This window comes from Balaenoptera ricei, chromosome 3, assembly GCF_028023285.1.
Source record: "Balaenoptera ricei isolate mBalRic1 chromosome 3, mBalRic1.hap2, whole genome shotgun sequence".
NCBI lineage: Eukaryota > Metazoa > Chordata > Mammalia > Artiodactyla > Balaenopteridae > Balaenoptera > Balaenoptera ricei.
Genome location: NC_082641.1, coordinates 107,644,822 through 107,658,795, shown reverse-complemented (window position 1 = coordinate 107,658,795; position 13,974 = coordinate 107,644,822). Strand labels below are relative to the sequence as shown.

General features: G+C 37.1%; 1 protein-coding gene across 1 annotated transcript in view; it reads right to left on the bottom strand.

Moving 5' to 3' along the window:
• The window catches only part of SLC27A6 (solute carrier family 27 member 6), a 57,143-nt gene that overhangs the window by 35,657 nt on the left and 7,512 nt on the right, over window positions 1-13,974 (bottom strand). Inside the window, exons 2-4 of the mRNA XM_059919447.1 lie at window positions 9,928-10,131; window positions 2,029-2,187; window positions 606-730 (exon numbers count right to left, since the gene is read on the bottom strand). Of these exons, the coding sequence (XP_059775430.1) occupies window positions 606-730; window positions 2,029-2,187; window positions 9,928-10,131 (488 nt within the window). The remainder of the gene's footprint in view (window positions 1-605; window positions 731-2,028; window positions 2,188-9,927; window positions 10,132-13,974) is intronic.

Here is a 13,974-nt window from a genome sequence, read left to right as displayed (position 1 = left end):
GCTAATGTAACTGTCTCTGCCGGTCTATTTTCAGAAGGGGGCAATTTATCATAATTTCATGGAAATGATTGCTTGAGGTGGTGGGGAGACAAGTGCAAATCAAAGCAAAGTTTCTTTTTAAGTTTACAGCAAAACCAAGCAAAAAGATATTCTAATCTAATCGCTTATTCAAAAGAAAACAAATAGAAAAACAAGTATAACCATTGTTATTAGTTTTTGTGTGTTATTTAAAGACCAGCATTTTAAAAGATGATCTAATTCAACCCTTGGAATAACTGCTTTCTGTAGACAGAAAATAATTTCATAATCAGATGCATGCTATGTTTACAGAAATTTTAATCCGTCTAAACATGAAGGGGACTGGATTACGAGTCTGTCTTCTCCTGCCTCAATATAAAACACAGTACATTCCTGGTATCCTCCTTTTATTTTCTCTGACTTGTTTTATACTCATTTTATCTTGCGGTTTTGCATACATCTTTGTAAGTCAGTTAAACTATGCTCTGGAAGAAAATGGAGTATAAGCAAACAAAAATTATTTTCTCTCAATTATTTTCTTTTTCTTTCTGAAATTACTTTTTCTCTCTGACAATGATTACTCTTACCTTAGGTTGTTTGCAAAGGTAGCGACAAAGTTCTCCAATGTACTGAAACACAGTCACATTATACTTTCTGCAGTCGTTCCAAAATTGGCTTGCTGAAAATTTCTTCTTTAACACACAAGTAGCACCTACAAGAAAAGGTATAAAAAGGCAAAAGGGAAAAAAAATTCAAGGGCAGAATTAACATAAAACACAAATGATGTTGCTCTGTCTAGAACACTTTTGCTCACTTTCAAGGCTTTTATAATCCATCAGTGGCCATTTATATCAAGCTCATTTGAAAACATTAATCTTACAGTCCAATAAGTCTTTTAAAAATATTCATGTTGTAATTCTATATTTTGACTGTAGATATACTCTTTGCAATACATGGGATGAAAGAAGCAGCCAAAATAAGTAGGAGAATTACAAGTATTAGAGCATGAATATAGATAAGGTCATCCTTCTTCATAGAAACCAAGAATATTCACTTACTTTCGACATTGAATATATACATAGTATTCATTTTTAAAAACTTTTAAGCAGTCTCAATATAGTTTGAGATTGAGAGTTAGTAAGGTAGCGTTAGTATGAAAGCACCAACAAAAAGGTTCAATAATGACTGCTAACTTTAACAACCTAATTTTAATAACAATGTAAGTCATATGAATATGTTCCAAGGAAAATGCTAAAGTCTTGACCCTCATCTTTATTTATTGTGGGCATTGATCATATTTTAAATATACTATTCTATAAGATTACTTTATAGTATTTTAGACATATATAAATAATGGTGAATTATCTCTGTGTATTATTTCTGGGCTAACTAGTAACAGACACATAATCTCAGCATAGTTATGAATGGAATCTACTGAGTCACCAGCTCTACCAACTGACTTCTTGGGTATCTGGGATACACTGTTTGCAAAGATAGCCTCAACAATTTCTCCTACGCCTTTACCTTTGCAATGTGAATTTGCCACCCTTCCCTTCAAGAAGTGGGTTCTCTTTCCCCACTCTTCAAATCTTGAATTTAAACTGGCTTGTGACTTGCTTTGATCAACAAAATGCAGGTGAAATGATCCATGTTACTTCCGACGAGGCTAAGACTTAAGAGCTACACAGCTTCTGAGTTCACCCTCTGGGAAGGCTCCTACCACCATTTAAGGACAGGGGCGGCAACCACTCAAGGGTGAGCGACCACATGGAGAGGGAAGCCCTGTCAACAGCCAGATCCAACCACGAGGCCAAATTACTGCTCTTTCCACTTCAGGCATACACTGAAGTATGTGATGAAATTGTGTCCTTTTAATAAATATTTTTTTATAATTGTATAACATGCACACGATCACTCTGAATTCTACTGATAGAGTTTTGAACTTTAATGAAGGCAAGTTCCAATTATTAGGCATTTTGAGAACTTATGAAACAGAATATAAAAGCTTACCTAACTCAATACATCCACCAATTCCCAGGAGAGATCCTGAACTATGATACAGAGGAAGGGTTATATAAATGATGTCATCGGAAGTACAACCAAAAGCCCATAATCCAGCAGAACCCTTCATAGCCTGCAGCTGACAAATCACAGCTGCTTTTGGGAGACCTAGAAGAAAAGAAAAAAATAAATAAATAATAGAATAGATACTATGCTGGTATCAACTACAACAGCAGTTGAGACAAAAATACATCAAAATAGTCTGTATCGTTGGTAAAAGGGGTCATGCAAATGTCAGCTACAACTGTAATTAATCTCTAGAATCTTAGATCTACATAGAGTTTGAGATCTTGTAAGGTTCAAAGAGTCGTATCTGCTATAAAGATGCCAAAAATACATCATTCCTTCTCTGGTTCAACATATTTACCAAATAAAGCCCAAGTTGTCATGGGTTTTTGGTGACAGCAGCACATGTAGCTATGAACTCCAGTTTACAGTGACTTCCAGACACTCACCAGGGTTAACCTCAAGTCCGCCTTGCTGCTGCACCTGCTTTGACATTTTCTGACAGGCTTTGTGCTCCATTTCCATTAACTGGAAGATCTCATACACAAAATTGGCATGATCTTGCTTACCATCCTAACCAAAATTCATTTATTATTCAAAATAATTCATTTTTTCAAAAGAAGTTTCTGTGGCTTTTCCTGATAGGTTGGCATCTCACACCCTAAAAGAGTTTATTGTCATCCACATGCACAGGGAACCCCTCCAAAATTTCTTGTCAAAGCCATGTATAAAGATTTTGAGTGAGACTAGCATCCTTGATTCTTGATAATGCAATGCCTTTCTTTTCTTCATTGAGAGAATCAAATATTTATGCATTTTCTGCTTCCGAGAAGCTCCCACCTACTGTTCTTCAGGCACCATATTCCCTACTTTCCATATTGTTCCTGATCTCATGGCAACCCAGCCTTAAAAATAACTTTTCAGTTGGAGGTATGTCGAAAAAAGAAGGATGCTTTATCTAGTTATTTTCCACCTGTGTGCTTATGTCACTCCTGTAAAGCACTTTAGTGAGCGAATTAGTCATGTTTTCATTCCTAATTTGGTTAGCTTTAAGTGAATAATGATCTCATTAATTTATTATTAAACCATTCAAGGTACTCAGACTTTTTGATAAAGGAGACAACAGATAGGAGCTTATCCAACAAATGAAAGTGATCAAAGGCTCATGGAGTTTAAAGTTTTAAAGAAGGAAAGAAGGACCAACAGAATAAATGAAGCTTGTTAAAACTGCAATTTAGAGTCCCTTCTTGGAAGAGTTAGAAAGCACATTAACATATTAAAGCTTTCGACAAGCCCAACAGTACAGAAATGTTACTATTTCTTCAATGATGTTTCTCAAGCTTATGTGGTCATAAAGCCCCTTTTCAACTTTTATTTCCCTTCTTTGTAGGCATGAAGGGACATGCTGTGCCACATGCTTGGAGAAATGCTACCTTAGATGGTCTCCTGAGTCCTTTGTTCTTCTAACCTTCTATGAATCCCTAGCATTGAAACTCTCCACATGTCCGCAGATGTGAGGAGGCCACTGGGATAAGGTCCAGGCATAAAGGTGGGAGTGAGGCTGTGTCCAGTGAATTGGGGATTAGCAGGAAGAAGGAGGAACAGATGATATCAAGAGAAAACCAATTCAGGGGCAGGCATGAAAAAATCTGGGGAATTCAGGGATAATTTTGGAAAAAGGAAAGAATCCATAAGATTAAGGAGAAGGAGAGACAAAAGTAAATAGAGACTTAGATGGTGATAGCAACTGGCCCCAGGCGCAGCACGGAAGGCAGTTCTGTCTTTTTCCTCCTCCCTCTACTTACCGGAGTGGCTGAAGGCAAGGCTGCTCTGTCCAGGTGTAAATAGCCTTTCCTAGAGATCTTCAGGCACCTAACCAATTTCAGTGAGCGACAACAGAACTAGAAGTTGGCAGACTGAACACATACATAGGCCAAAAGAATGGAATTGGAGATGACAGCAACACAATTTTAGAAAGGCAGATGGGGACTTCCCTGGTGGTCCAGTGGGTAGGACTCTGCACTCCCAACGCAGAGGGCCCAGGTTCGTCGGGGAACTAGATCCCATATGCGTACCGCAACTAAGAATTCACATGCCACAACTAAGACCCGGTGCAGGGAGGGAGGGAGGGAGGGAAGGAAGGAAGGAAGGAAGGAAGGAAGGAAGGAAGGAAGGAAGGAAGGAAGGAAAAAATAGAAAGGCAGATGGACAACTGGTGACTGACACAGCAGACCCAAGAAGATGAAACCTAAGCTGAAGCCTTGAAGAAAGTTGGTTTGCTCCCACAGAACCCCAGCGAGGCTCAGAAACTTGATGACCAGGTACCCCCCAGAGTGGAATATCAATATGGAACTATAAAGAGGGAGCTAAATGGGAGTTCTGTTTAAGAAGCAATTCCATCAGAGTCATAGATAAGGGAGTCACCCCTTGTTCATCAAGATCTCACAGAATCTCCCAGGTCAAAGACACGTGAATGGTATAAAAACTGACCTCAATCCTTTCCTTACTCAGAGACATTCTAAGTCTGTTCCTGGGTCCATGGATATAATATTTTGGTGAGCTTGGGCAAACAGGACTTCATAGTAGTAAAATGATTAGGAAAGATTCAATATAATCCAAAATGCTCCCTTATAACCTGCCTGAAAGGGCCTATGAGCAAACTCTACTGCCATCATTTAACTTTTCCAAGTCTCATTTATTTACATCACTTCGTAACTTGCACCAACACCTTCATCGTTATCAACATTATAAGATTTTTATGTGAGAATCAGTGATTTTTATGATAATAGGTGACATACTAATATAAATTTTCATGTTCATTACAATTATCATCACTTAATTCAGCTCTGGGTTTTGAGTTGCAAAACATCAGCTTATATTAGAGAGAGAGAACAAGAGAGATGCTTTTAATAAAAAATGTCAATTAAGTCTCTAACAAGGCTCAACGTGAGACAGACTGGGAGCTGGTGCCTGGGATCCTTTATTGGAGTTGCTTCACCTTGAGCAACGGAATACAAAGAAACTATAAGGGGCTAAAAATAACTGCATGCATGCACAGTTGAGGCAATTATGAACAATAAAATACAAAAAGGCCACAAATCAACTGCCATTTCTGAGGTGCCCGGAGCAAAAGCAGGGTCCTGCACATGATGCCTGCACACATTACCACCAAGGGGGTGGGCAGACCACCTGAGCCACCCTCCAGCCTGACCCACCAATCCACCACTACCCTCACCCTATTTAAGGAACCAGTCCCTCCTCAGGGAGTGGGTAAGGGCACCTGTTACTTGTTTTCATTTCCTCATGCTGCAGCATGAGTCCCAATAAAGCCTAGCATGAATTCCTCATCTGACCTCTTATCAATTTCTATTGAGTAGAACTTAATTAATTTCTATTGATTAAAGAGTCCAAGGGCCCTAGTCAGTAAAAAATGTGATTTTACATTCTTTGATAGCTTTGTATTTATAAAGCATGACATCTACTATATGCCTAATTCTGTATGTTGCTCTGCTTTGATCTCTACAAGACCCCATGTTGCTCAGAACTTTAAGCTAACAAGAGATGATTTTTGTATAACTTTCCCTGTATAAGATCATTCACAATCCAAATTTGGAAGAATGTCAGTAAATGCTTTTGAAATTTTACAATGCAAAACATAAAATAAAATAAAATTACAGCCCCAGATTGCTTCCTCCACACTGGTATAAGATCTGATATGTATTCTCTGGGAAAACATGAGCCTCTGGAAACACCAGGAAGAAGAGCGGTTGAACAAGTAGGGAGAATAAGAGAAGTCTGCATCCTTCTCCAGCTCCCTTTTTACACTTGACTAGTTTTCCCTTCAAGATTCTTATCTGAGGACTCTAAAGCGCCCAGAAGTAAAAACTGACAGTCACGAATCTCCCAACAAAATGTCGTGAACAATGAAACTAACCAGCCCACAATCCCACTCAATCACACAGAGCTTCTAGTTAGGATTTGGTTTGTTTTTGTGTGTGTGTGTTTTGGTGGCTGCATTTTAAATATGCACAGCCAAAGGTCACCAGATACTTGAGGAAATCCTCTAGGGTAAAGAACAGAGACCAACATAAAACAAAAGATAAAAGGATGTCAGAGAAAAATAGAGACAAGGTAGAGAGGAGAAACTTTCAAAAAATATTAATATTCTGAGAGGTATGAGACAATGAAGTATCAATAATACAAAAATAACATGCTACAAAATGAGAAATATTAAGAGAACACAAGGGCTAAAAGATAAATCCCTCAAAAAGTAAATCAAGGGGTCCCATCAGTGAAAAACAGATTTTGTTTTTGGCTGACTGCTAAAAGCTAAATTTTAGAAAGTAATCTATTGTCAAAACGTTTACACCTTCCCATCTTGATTTTAAAAGCATGTCAAACAATCCACATCAGATGCCATAAACGTGAACTGCAAGAGGAAATGGTATAATCTCAGTGAATGGGAATTGGATTCAAAAGGGTTTGCTTTTGCTTTTTAGAGCATTCCTAGAATGCTCTAAAATATCAAGGCAGTTGCTTGTGTTTAACTGTGAACAAATAAAAATTTATTGTTTTGCACTTAAAAAAAGTAAATCAAAAGGTAAGAGAAGGAAAATAGGATATAAAAGATTAGAAAATTAATAACTCAGTGCAAGGAGGCCAATCTTTAAAAAGTTAGAGTTCCAAAGATAAAAGAACGAACAAGCAAACAAATATAATAGAAGGAGGGAATGGGCAGAAAGAATAGAAATAAAGAAGGAAAAAGAAGAATATGTAGACACCTTTAAAAAAAAATTTTCAAGTACCTAGACTTGCAAGACATGAGTTTCTAGATTTAAAAGGCTTACAAATTTACCAGCAAAATGGATAAGACTGGTTCCAGTACAAATAATCATGATATCATAGATTACTGAAGGCTAATAAAAGATTCTAAAAATCCCAAAAAAGAAAGAAAGAAAAACAATACCAGGTTGCAAGTAAAGGATTAGAAATCAGAAAGAAAAAGACTTCTCAGTATGTGTACTGGAAGACAGAAGATAAAAAAGCAATGCCTTCAAACTCCTGCATCAATATCATTTCTAATCTAGAATTCCATACAAACAAGTGTAAGGGTAGAAAAAGACACTTTCAGGCATATAAGGACTTAAAACGTACCTACTAAATACTCTTTATCAAGCAGCTAATGAAAGCAGTGCAGTGATAAAATGAAAAGCAAACTAAGGAAATGAATTTAGAATCTAAGAATCAGGGGATCAGAAAAAAAGAAAAGAGTTGAAGGGAATTCTCAGGGCGATGGTGAGGAATGAACCCAGGACAGTAAGAGAGCAACATTTCAAGACTGGAATCGTAGGGAGGAAAGCTCTGGGAAACATGCAGCCAAGAACATGGGCTTGACAAAATACAGACTAGCTTTTCAATATCTAAAGGTGAGTTACTTTTTGATAAAGGGATGGGTACGAACCATTTATAGGTGTATAGAAAACTAAGTAAGCAAACAAACAAAAACAAATGATTAATTCAAGGTTGGGGAGAGTTTTACATGAAAGGAAATAAATATAATTTTGTTATACTATAGAGCTCAGCAAGAAATAGTATTTACTAAGTTAATTGATACTGATACCAATCAAATAAAAATTTATGATGAAACAATATTAGGGTGATGTTGGGGAGAGAAAGTATCTGCACCAGAGAGAAAGAAATGAGTGGAGGGAGAGAGTGGTAAAGAAAGAAGAGAAAATCCTCATTTCCATTGTGGAAAAGCAGTACATACTTTTTAGTAGGTACCTATTAAGTATCCAGTAAAATACTATTAATAAATCTATTTAGATAAATGGAGGTGATTACAGAAAGAAAGATCTAAAAATACTGAATATAATTGGTTTCGGGATGGAGAAATAGAGGGGTAAGCAGGGTATTTTTCTCTAAAATTTTTAAAACTATTAGAATTTTTCATCTCTGTGCTGTATAACTTTAATACAAATAAATATCAAACAGAAAAAATTAATAGCACTTTTGCTTTCAGCCTGTTGTGCAAATGTACCAAACACTCTGGTTTTAAGAGATCTTCAAGAAAAAAAGATGTAATAGTCTGCTCCACACTATTCTCTTTTGGGGTGGGGAGGGGGGTTGGAGGGAGGGGGGGAGTGGTAAAGATTGTTTTGAAGACCAGAGTCACTTTCTATTTTTACAAGAAAACACCATAAAGACAAATTGGTCAAGTACCTTCCCTTGGAAGTTTTCAAAGCATATAATTTCCAGAATTTTATTGTCTCTTTCAAAGTCCAAAGTCAGTCTGAATTTATGCTGGTGACTTGATACATATTAGCATTTCCTAGTTCACTTATCAAAGCTGTTGCAAAGTTAAAAAGAAAACCATAGTCTACTCTCCAGTATAGAGGAGATCATTGTTAGCCTCCAAATAGGAAAAAGAAAAAGAAAAAAGTAAGAAAACTTTACCAATGCAATAGTAGTTTTGCCTACAATACTACCTGTGCAAGAGAAATTAGTACCAATATTTTTAATATGCCTCTAATTCAAACTCCCAGTCATCTTCAAACTAATTACAAAAGCTTACTTAGACTACCAAAAATATCATTAAATTTTTCTTAAGAATCAATTAAGTTTAACATTTCTTTTGAATTCTCAAGTAGTTTGATATTCTTTGTGTGTGTGTGTGTGTTGTTGTTTACCTAAAAAAAGGAAAGTTTAGTTACTTGATTCTATTTTGTATCCTTCCTCAAACCTGCAATGCCTTCAAGATTTCCTGCTTCTCACATGTTCCAATCAACTTATGGAAAACGAGGAGAGCCAGCTACAGGTGCTTCAATTGCAGCCATACTTGGATTGTGCTTAGGATTTAACATTTTATACAAGAATATAGAAAATTGTTTTAAAGTAGACTAATGGATTTTTTAATCCAGCAGGATAATTACAAACTATTTAAACTAATCTTTTCATTTTATACATTAGGCATCTAAGGGAAGCTAGCAAAGATCCTGCCGAAGAAGCTGGCCAAATTCCACACTCTGAGCAACTGGGTTGGCTCAAGTCTTCACACATTCCTGTGCCATTTGTACTACCAAACTTGAAGAAAATCTTTCCACACGAGACAATGGCCAAGTGAACATGGTGACTTGTCAAGTTAAAGTTAAAGCAATTACCTTTTTCATCCAAGTTTGGGAGTTCAAAGATCTAAGAACCCCAGGCCTTCTTGGATGCATGCTTTCTGAGATGTCTCGTGACTATGAAACCAAGCCCCCCTAAAACCAAGTTCTCTTACCAACTTTATGATTAATCTCTCTATATCCAAAGCTTTGTTTCCTTTCTTGTCCCCTCTGACCTCAATTCTGGGCTAACTGAACAATAATCAACCAGAGTCAGATGACTAAAATTGCTCTTGCGGATAACATAGTTAATGTACTCAAGTAGCTATTATAGATATCATTAACGTGTAAACTCAGGTTGTTTCTCCAGGGTGAGATGAGCTCACAGATCCTCAAGCCATGGACCACCTGGTCAGAGAGTTGTAAACCAGAGACAGCCTGACTTCCCGAGAAACTGTCACAGAAATGTCACAAGCGGATGATTAACCCTAGCTTCTTTGTTCTTCCGCTTTAAGAAACTCCTAACTCAAAGATCAAGTTGGAGTGGATCTGAGGCTGGGCGCCCTGCAATAAATCCTTACTGGGCTGCAGACTCCCACTGTCAGAGTGTGGCTTTCTGTGTCAAGGGCACATGAGTTGTTTGCTCAGTTACAACTACACGTGGCAGAGATCTGCCTGAAATTGCTGCTTTGCAAATACGCTGCATTCTTCTTAAGTTTCAAGAACAAATGGATCTTACCTGTTGTTCCAGAAGTGAAAATATAAAGATAAGGAGCCTTGAGGTTTGAGGCAACATGGTGGCTGTGTGGCACCTGGCTGTCAGATGCTGTGCTCAGTTTTTCTTTGAGTGAAATTATGCCTTCCGGAACAGACTCTTTCATTGCCCAAACACTGATATCTCCTGGGAGGCTCGGAAGGATCTCCTCTATAGTTCCAAGCAAATCTGAAAGCCAAAGGACTAGGCATAAGTAAATAAGACATAAATCTCAAAGCACTCACCTTGTGTGTTCTTTTGCATGTTGGAACAGGGATGATACGTAAATACAACGCTTACTTCCTTTCCACGTTGGATAAATAACATCCCAGCCATTTTATGAGTATGTTTCAACATGACCAAAGGAAAGGAAAATCTAGTTATTACCTGATGTAATCAATGCAAATAGCCCAATTCAAATTGAACTTTGGAGATTCCATTATCCAGATTGTGTTTTTTCCCCCAATTTTTAAATAAAACTCTATTTTCGTACTTTGCTTTAAATCTAAATTCAGGACACTGCACTAAACATTCTCCTTGAAATACGACTCAGTAGCTCATTATTCCAAAAAGCCATCTGTCTGTCACTGTTTAGTTCTACTATAATGTAATGATCCAGGAGAAACACCTGACCGGATTCACAAGATTCACAAGATTATGGCTTAGACACCATTTCAGAGTGAAAAGTTAAATGAGGAGATCCAGAGATGCTCTTTTCTCTGGATTAGAATAATTAAAGGTAAAAGGTCTTTGAAAGCAAAAGGAGAAAAAGAACGCCTTCCAGAAAAGGCAGTAGGATCCACGGTGCACAGCAGGCTATGATCATGGCAGGTGAGAGTGGGCTGGTGAAAGCAGAGCCTGTGTCAGCAGCAGTGGGATCCAAGGCCTGGCTAGAACCAACGTCAAGCAAAAAAGAAGGCAGAGGAGTAGAAAAGCCAGAAACACGGGTGTCTTCAGGCCTGAAGAGCTTAGGGGTCCTCACAAGATCAAGGGTCTGGGTTGAAATTCAGACTGGAGAAAGGAAAAGGGATACTTCTCTCAGGAAGCATCTACCGTACACGTTAACAAACAAGCAACTGTGGAAGGGAGACTGTTGAGTCACTCTGGGAGACTGAATCAGACCTTCTTAATTTGATCTTTAATGTAGGAGAAACTGTCGTCTGTCCAGGAGGAGGGTAGTGGTAGAGAAGGAGGGAGATGGAAGGTGGGTGCAGGTCCTGGAGAAGGAAATATTCAGCGTGAAGGTATCTAGCACTCTATGGGGGTACAAAAGAAGCAGAGCATCGGCATTCCTTGGATGAGGTGGAAGCGAGTGAGGCCTCATTTTTTTTCCGGAGTAGAGAGACAAACAGTTATTTATATTCTTTAAATTCTTTTAAAATGTAACACTCCTTTCCTTTAACATGGATCTTTAACAGTGAAGATCCACTTTCATGTTCTACATGGGTGCTCCAGTTTTATTTCCGTATTATAATACATCATACTTTTCTAAGATAAAAGCGATTTCTGAGTCCTATATTATTTATCTTAAAATCTACATTAACATCCACGGGGATATTAAGCAGTGGCCTTTTAGAGTTAATGTAAGGAACGCCAAAGATTACCAGCAACCACCAGAAGCTAGGAAGAGGCGAGGAAAGATTCTTTCTTAGATCCTTCAGTGGGAGCATGGCCCTGCAGACACTTTGATTTTGTACTTTTAGCCCCCAAATCTGTGAGGGGATGAATTTCTGTCATTTTAAGCTACCCAGTTTGTGTTATTTTATTACACCAGCCCTAGGAAACTAATTCAACCAAGGTCACAAGTTGGCAGACAGAACTGTTAGTCTAACCTAACTCTAAAACCTATATATTACCTCATTAAAGAAATCAATGATAAAAAATATTATTAAATGTAAAATATACCCTGGTCAGAATGATAAGGTCCATGTAAATATAAACCTGTCCATCTAAATAATTACATTTTAAAATAATTTTTAAACAAAAAATAAAAAGTAATCACCAGATATATTCTATTTTGAAGCTGAATTCAGGGTGCTGCATTAAACATCTTCCCGGAAATGTAAATCACTGTCTCGTTATTTCAAAAAGCCATTGTCAGCCCTGACTTAGTTCCACTATAATACAAAACATTTGAAAAAAACTCATGATTTACCACCTCAAAATCCATAACCCAAATTGTTCACAAAGAAGCAGCAAGAGAAATACATCAAATAGGACTAGGAAATTCACAATAAAACCCACAAGAAAACTGCAAAAACACAGAAAAATGACAAGGAGTTGAAATATCAGGGTTGGGGAGGCAAACTGGGGCTTGAAATTTTTTGAGTTAATTTTTATTTCTTTAACAAATCCAAATAAAATGACCTGTAAGATTCCAGAGAAAAATCTATTTGTACTGAGCATACACAGCATGCTGCTGTGTACAGATTGCTTTGGTGAGAAGAAGAAGTGAAAAATCACAAGGAATGCCAGGGGAAGGACGAGTCATAAATAAATGAAAAACCAGGACAAGCAAATGATCTGCACTTGGTATCTTCTTTTAATTTTTAGCACTAGATTTTGTTTAAATGATTCTCCCGGGCATTCTGAACTTATAAGGATAAGTCTCTGCCTTGACCCATTTCATTACCTTAATTTCAAATTTCTCACCTGGAATTGTAAATTCACAGCACAAACTTTATGTGTTCTTAATAATATGTGTGTCTAAATTGGCAAAATAACTACAAAGAAAGTTACAATATGATTAACTGTGGCCCCAAATCTTTGTTAGAATTGTAGAGTCTAAAAAAATCAGAGTACTTACAAAGAGCGATGACTTTTACAAGAAAAAGGAAGTGAGTGGATTTCCTAGGAATCAGAGGAGATACAATTTAATCTCCTTCATACATTAAAATGAAATTGACTTAGCTGAGACATTTAGAATTATCAAAGAGAATTTTATCTAACCAAATGATTTCTTCAATAGTGGTAGGAAGTGTGGATGAGGATAGCGAAAATTGAAATAAAAATTTGAAAAGTCTTGTAGGGGATAAAGAATCATTATTTACGTATCACTGTCAATCTTTCTTAATCAAATGGAAAGTTTTAGTGTCATTTTACAAGTAAATTTTAAATATCAAGTCCCACCAAAAAATAGCATGTGTTTAAATACTTCACGGTAACTTGTTTGTGTTTCATGAAGATTTACTCTTTAGGGAAGTGTCCTACCATTGAAACCCATAGAACTGTAAGCACCTCAAAATGATGCCTGTCCTACTTCATTCTTTCACTGACTGTGCCTGGCACACACACCGTAGGTGCTGGATACGGAATGGAGCTCTGTCCATGGGATCCACTGTAGGTGCAGGTCTTACCAGTAAATTACCATAAGAAAATGAGACAGACGACAATTCTACGAGATTTAACAAAGGCTGCACTACAGGAGAAGACTGAATCTCTCTTTTCAAAGCAACAGATTCTTCCAGGAAATACACACTGTTCCTCGCATAGACAAGGCACTGTGTTAGGAGGGGCTGCAAGCATAAAAAGAGGTAAAATTATGATCTCTGCTTACAATCCTTTAGTACCGTTTGTACAAATTAATTTCTTGTTTCTACATCATTATTATGCCTCTTATTCACATTTCTAAGACTATGAAATCAATGAGTAAAAATGTAATATATTCCTCTAATATGCCATTAGTGTGAATTATGTTATTCATTCTGCATTAAAAACTTTTTTTTTTAAATTGAGGTATAGTTGATTTACAATGTTGTGTTAGTTTCTGGTGTACAGAGAAGCGATTCAGTTATACATACCTATATATTCTTTTTCATTATAGGTTGTTATAAGACACTGAATGTAGTTTCCTGTGCTATACAGTAGGACCTTGTTGTTTAGCTATTTTATATATAGTAGTGTGTATCTGCTAATCCGAAACTCCTAATATATCCCTCCCCCCTTTCCCCTTTGGTAACCGTAAGTTTGTTTTCTATGTCTGTGAGTCTGTTTCTGTTTTGTAAATAAGTGTATTTGTATCATTTTTTTAGA